The following is a 6,420-nucleotide window of genomic DNA, read 5'->3' on the forward strand; positions in this document are numbered from 1 at the left end:
TCATCAATACACTATTTTGTCTTTTAATCAGAGGCCACACGGTAATTAAGTGAAGTATACACTCATCTGCTTCCCTGCTTAGACCTTAAATGTGATTACTGCCACATAAGAGATAATAAAACCTCATATCTGTGCTGTTCCAAAGAGCATGAATTAAAAACTAAGCTGTAGCCTCGAGGACTCCCAACAAAAAAAAAAGGAGCTGAGAAGCCACGTGCGGAGGGAATATTCCGTGGCGAGTGCATACAGCCCCCTGCTGGCACACACACACACACACACACACACACACACACACACACACACACACACACACACACACACACACACACACACACACACACACACACACACACACACACGTCATCACACAGCTGGGTCTGCTGTTGAATGCGTGCAACAGGTGCTGACTGTTTTATTTTTATTTTTTTAAATAGTCTTTTATTTTGTTTCGCTACCCTTTATTTACCCAGTCTCTCTTTGCAGCCGAGTGGCGAACCTTGCCCAAGGACACGACGGCAGCGACTGCGAGCAGCTGGAATGGTACCAGGAAGCTTTCAGCTTTCTGGGCGACCATCTGTTTGACTTCTGATTAAACATTCCATTTATTGTGGAGCAGATTTTAAAAAATAATACTTGATACATGATGGACTTTAGGTTAAATAAACCTCGGACTTGTTTTGTTCTTGCAGCTGTTTTTTGGGGTTTTTTTGGCTATAATTGTTGTGTTACTCCAGGGGTCGGGAACCTTTTTGGCTGAGAGAGCCAAAAAGCCAAATATTTTAAAATATATTTCCCTAAGAGCCATATAATATTTTTTTTAACACTGAACACAACTAAACGCGTGCATTTTTAAGTAAAACCAACATTTCTCGAGTATAATAAGTCTCTTATTCTTTGTAATAACATTGTTATTCTGAAGCTAACTGTGGAGGGGGCGTGGCCTGCGGGCCTGCAGCGACAGGTGCGTAGATGGCCCACCTGGGCCTTGTTATCTAATCACCTGTCGCTCTGTTATAAGCAGCAGCCAGGAAGAGAGACGGGGTTGGGGCTGGAAATACAATTGCTAGAAAACAGAGATTTTTTGAAAAATAAAACAATATTGCAACCCTGAAACAGGCTCTCATGTCGGTGCTTGGGGGTCTGAAGAACCCCCAGCAGGGCAAGCCCCACACTAACCAATAATAAATAAATAACTTCTTACCATTGACGCAACTTCTTGAACAGGTGCGGTAGCAAAAAGGATGGATGGATTAAAAATGCATGAGAATAATTTATATTTTTAACACTATGATTACAAGTGGAATTATTCATTACTTATCGTGTTAAGCAATGTCAGCTCAGATTTATCCGAGAGCCAGATGCAGTCATCAAAAGATCCACATCTGGCTCTAGAGCCATAGGTTCCCTACCCCTGTCTTACTCCATTATGCAGGATTTCCCCTAAAAACTGTACATTTACAAAAGTCAATTATTTGACAGATGTTGTATTTATTAGCAGATGTTGAACAATACCCTCCAGAACCAGTCAAAGGTCATACAACATTCTTATTCTTAATTTTGTTCGCTCAAATATCTCGTAATGTTTATATTTCCAGAATGGTGGAATGTGTTGGAAGGTGGAATGGCTTCAATGGCTTTGAAAAATGCAGAAATGGTGGGAAGTTTGAAAAATGGCCAATTCATTTTGAATAGGAAAAAAATGGAATTCTGGAAAATTTGGGGAATTTGTCAGGAAAAAGCCCGCAATTCCTGATCTAGGCTGAACAGTTTGAAGTTGGAACAGCTTGAATCAGGTGAAAAATGTGGAAAAAGTAGTCGCCAGAAAAAAATGGCACTAAATGGCTTTGGAAAACCAGGAAATCTGTAAAATCCTGGAATTTTCTTTAACTTGGCAAAAAAATTAGTTTAAATTTCCATGATGAATGGAATGTATTTAAGGTGGAATATTTTTAATTGGTTGAAAATTGTTGGAAGTTTTAAAAATGGCCAAATACATTTTTGAATGGAAAAACCTGGAATTTGGGGAAACCAGGGAATTTTTGAAAATTGTCATGGAAAAGCCCACAATTAGTTGTTTTTTCCTGATTAAGAGGAATGATTTGAAGGTGGAACGGTTTAAGTGGGTTGAAAAATGTGGAAGAAATAATAAATTAGCCAGATAAAAGGAAGGAAATAGGCCTTTGGAAAACCAGGAGTTCTGGAAAATCCTGGAACTTGTTTTGAACTTGGGGAAAAAAAATTCACATTTCCAGAGTGTTGGAAGGTAGAATGTTTTTTGTCCTGATTAAAAGGAATACTTTTGACGGTGGAACGGTTAAAATGGGTAGGAAAATGTGGAAGGAGTAATCGCCAGAAAAAATGGTGGAAATAGGGCTTTAGAATATGAGGAATTCTGGAAAATCTTGAATTTTTTTTGCACTGGAAAAAAAAACTGTAGTTTAAATCTACAGGATGAGTGGAATGTGTTGGCAGGTGGAATGGTTTGAACCAGTTGAAAAATGCCAAAACGGTGGGAAGTTTGAAAAATGACCGATTAATTTTGAATAGGAAGTTCTGGAATATCTGTGAATTTTGGTGAGTTTGTCAAAAAAAAAAACGCAATTCCCGATATAAGCTGAACAGTTTGAAGTTGGAACGATTTGAATCGGGTGAAAAATGTGGAAGGAGTAGTCACCAGAAAAAAGGGTGGAAATAAGGCTTTGGAAAGGAATTTTGGAAAATCTTGAAAATCCTTTCAACTTGGCAAAAAGGGTAGTTTAAATTTCCATGATGGGTGGAATTGTATTGAAGGTGGAATGGTTTGAATCGGTTTGAAAAATGCAGAAATGGTGGAAAGTTTGAAAAACGGCCAATTAATTTTGAATGCGAAAAACCTGGATTTTTGGGAAACCTGGGAATTTTGAAAATTGGCAAGGAAAAGGCCAAAATTAGTTGTTTTTTTCCTGATTAAGAGGAATGATTTGACGGTGGAACGGTTTAAGTGGGTTGAAAAATGTGGAATAAATAATAAATTAGCCAGAAAAAAGGGTGGAAATAGGCCTATGAAAAACCAGGAGCTCTGGAAAATCCTGGAACTTCTTTGAACTTGGGGAAAAAATGTTTAGATTTCCAGAGTGTTGGAAGGTAGAATAGTTTTTGTCCTGATTAAAAGGAATGCTTTTGATGGTGGAACGATTGAAGTGGGTTGGAAAATGTGGGAGGAGCAATCGCTAGGAAAAATGGTGGATAAAGGGCTTATGAAAATCAGGAATTCTGGAAAATCTTGGAATTTTTTTGCACTTGAAAAAAACCGTAGTTTAAAATTACAGGATGAGAAGGTGGAATGGTTTGAACCGGTTGAAAAATGCCAAAATGGTGAGAAATTTGAAAAACGACCAATTCATTTTGAATAGGAAAAACCTAGAATTCTGGGAAATCTGGGAATTTGAAAAGAAAAAGCCCGCAATTCTTGATATAGGCTGAACAGTTTGAAGTTGGAACGGTTTGAATCGATTAAAAAATGCGGAAGAAGTCGCTGCCAGAAAAATGGTGGAAATAGGGCTTTGGAAAATCAGGAATTCTGGAAAATCTTGGAATTTTTTTGCACTGGAAAAAAACGGTAGTTTAAATTTACAGGAAGAGTGGAATATGTTGGAAGGTGGAATGGTTTGAACCGGTTGAAAAATGCAAAAAAAAAAAAAATGGTGGGAAGTTTGAAAAATGACCAATTCATTTTTGAATAGTACAAAAAACTGGAATTCTGGGAAATCTGGGAATTTTTGGGAATTTGTCAAGAAAAAGCCCGCAATTCCTGATACAGGCTGAACAGTTTGAAGTTGGAACGGTTTGTATCGGGTGAAAAATGCGGAAGAAGTCGCCGCCAGAAAAAATGGTGGAAATAGGGCTTTGGAAAATGAGGAATTCTGGAAAATCTTGGAATTTTTTTGCACTGGAAAAAAACGGTAGTTTAAATTTACAGGATGAGTGGAATATGTTGGAAGGTGGAATGGTTTGAACTGGTTGAAAAATGCAAAAAAAAAATGGTGGGAAGTTTGAAAAATGACCAATTCATTTTTGAATAGTAAAAAAAAATGGAATTCTGGGAAATCTGGGAATTTTGGATAATTTGTCAAGAAAAAACCCCGCAATTCCCGATACAGGCTGAACAGTTTGAAGTTGGAACGGTTTGTATCGGGTGAAAAATGCGGAAGAAGTCGCCGCCAGAAAAAATGGTGGAAATAGGGCTTTGGAAAATGAGGAATTCTGGAAAATCTTGGAATTTGTTTGCACTGGATAAAAACGGTAGTTTAAATTTACAAGATGGGTGGAATATGTTGGAAGGTGGAATGGTTTGAACCGGTTGAAAAATGCAAAAAAAAAAAACGGTGGGAAGTTTGAAAAATGACCAATTCATTTTTGAATAGTACAAAAAACTGGAATTCTGGGAAATCTGGGAATTTTTGGTAATTTGTCAAGAAAAAACCTGCAATTCCCGATACAGGCTGAACAGTTTTAAGTTGGAACGGTTTGAAATCGGGTGAAAAATGCGGAAGAAGTCGCCGCCAGAAAAAATGGTGGAAATAGGGCTTTGGAAAATCAGGAATTCTGGAAAATCTTGGAATTTGTTTGCAATGGATAAAAACGGTAGTTTAAATTTACAAGATGAGTGAAATATGTTGGAAGGTGGAATGGTTTGAACCGGTTGAAAAATAAAAAATGGGGGGAAGTTTGAAAAATGACCAATTCATTTTTGAATAGTAAAAAAAAATGGAATTCTGGGAAATCTGGGAATTTTGGGTAATTTGTCAAGAAAAAGCCCGAAATTCCCGATACAGGCTCAACAGTTTGAAGTTGGAGCGGTTTGTATCGGGTGAAAAATGCGGAAGAAGTCGCCGCCAGAAAAAATGGTGGAAATAGGGCTTTGGAAAATGAGGAATTCTGGAAAATCTTGGAATTTTTTGTACTGGAAAAAAACGGTAGTTTAAATTTACAGGATGAGTGGAATGTTGTGGAAGGTGGAATGCTTTGAACCAGTTGAAAAATGCAAAAAAAAAATGGTGGGAAGTTTGAAAAATGACCAATTCATTTTTGAATAGTAAAAAAAAAACTGGAAATTTGGGAATTTGTCAAGAAAAACCCTGCAATTCCCGATACAGGCTGAACAGTTTGAAGTTGGAACGGTTTGTATCGGGTGAAAAATGTGAAAGGTAGGAAGTTTTTGGTGTAGAAAAACCATAAGTGTGAATTCTTCATAACTTTGTTTATTAGTACTGTATCGTATTACTTCATAGTATTACTTCATAGTATTACTTCATAGTATTACTTCATAGTATTACTTCATAGTATTACTGTATAGATTTACACAACAATCTGTATACTTGCATGGATCTTCCTTTTAAAACTGTGAACAACTGAAAAGTGTTCATTAGTTCAGCTGACGCAGAAGTTTCATTGAAGTCAGGCTGGAGGTCGCTGCTCACGGACACAGCTTGAAGTAGCGCGTGCAGACAAGCGGACAAGGCGCGCAAATGGACGCCGATGACGACATTGAGGATAATTAACAGCCACTCACCTGATATTTCCTGGTGAGGAACGTTGAGGAGATTGAATCCTTTGGCGTGATAAGCTTGTCGAACTTCGCCGCAGCTCCGCGCTTTGACGTCCACGCCGGCAGCCGCGAGCAGCAGCGGCAGAAGCGGCAGCAACAGAAGCGGCAACAGCGGCCACAGAGTCCGCGCCAAGCCCCGCAGGATCCACATCGCAAACACACCGGCGTGGAATCCTCGGGAACAAAATGAAATTGAAAAAAAAAAAAAAAAATCCAGCAGGGATGCTTTAAGAAGAAGAAGAAGAAGAAGAAGTCACGGCGGTCATGCGTCCCTCGTCCGCGTCATGTCGTTCCCGCGTCAGACGCCAACTTGTGCAGCCGCCGCCGTGTCAGCGCGACGTGGACATGAGACAGGCAGGGTGGGAATGAGACAGGCTGGGTGGGAATGAGACAGGCAGTGTGGAATGAGACAGGAAGTGTGGGCAGAGCAAACAAGGGCAGGGCAAATGGTGTCCGTGACTTGATGAGCAGGAGCGTCAAGAAAGACTGCAGGCGTGTGCGGCGCGCAGTGGGGCCGCCATGTCCGACATGTGGGCGACGCAAACACATTCCGCGGGAACACGCTCGCCCACTACATTAGGGACAGCTGCGCAATCAGGAGCACGTGCGTCTGGAGAAGCGCGCAGGCACGCGCGCAGACATTTGGGGGGAGGGGGGCTGCTCAAGCCCAAAAAAGGGCATTTGTTTTTATTGTACTTTGTTTTTTTATTATTTTTTTGGACAATGACTATTATCAGGTTGAAAAAGACAGCAGGGTACTTTTGAAGTGATACAAACACAAATGAGCAAACTTAATTTGGAATTTGCAACTTGTTTAATTTAAGATGAATATG

General features: G+C 39.6%; 1 protein-coding gene across 2 annotated transcripts in view; it reads right to left on the reverse strand.

Annotated features, from left to right (window-relative positions):
* The window catches only part of gpc6a (glypican 6a), a 368,654-nt gene extending 362,479 nt beyond the window's left edge, over positions 1–6,175 (reverse strand). Inside the window, exon 1 of one of the 2 annotated variants that reach the window (XM_061887707.1) lies at positions 5,552–6,175. In XM_061887707.1, the coding sequence (XP_061743691.1) occupies positions 5,552–5,738 (187 nt within the window). In that variant the 5' untranslated portion in view covers positions 5,739–6,175. The remainder of the gene's footprint in view (positions 1–5,551) is intronic. The other variant, XM_061887708.1, reaches the window with a different exon arrangement.
* Between the last annotated feature and the right edge of the window lie 245 nt (positions 6,176–6,420).

Source organism: Nerophis ophidion, linkage group LG25 (genome assembly GCF_033978795.1).
Source record: "Nerophis ophidion isolate RoL-2023_Sa linkage group LG25, RoL_Noph_v1.0, whole genome shotgun sequence".
Taxonomy (NCBI): Eukaryota; Metazoa; Chordata; class Actinopteri; order Syngnathiformes; family Syngnathidae; genus Nerophis; species Nerophis ophidion.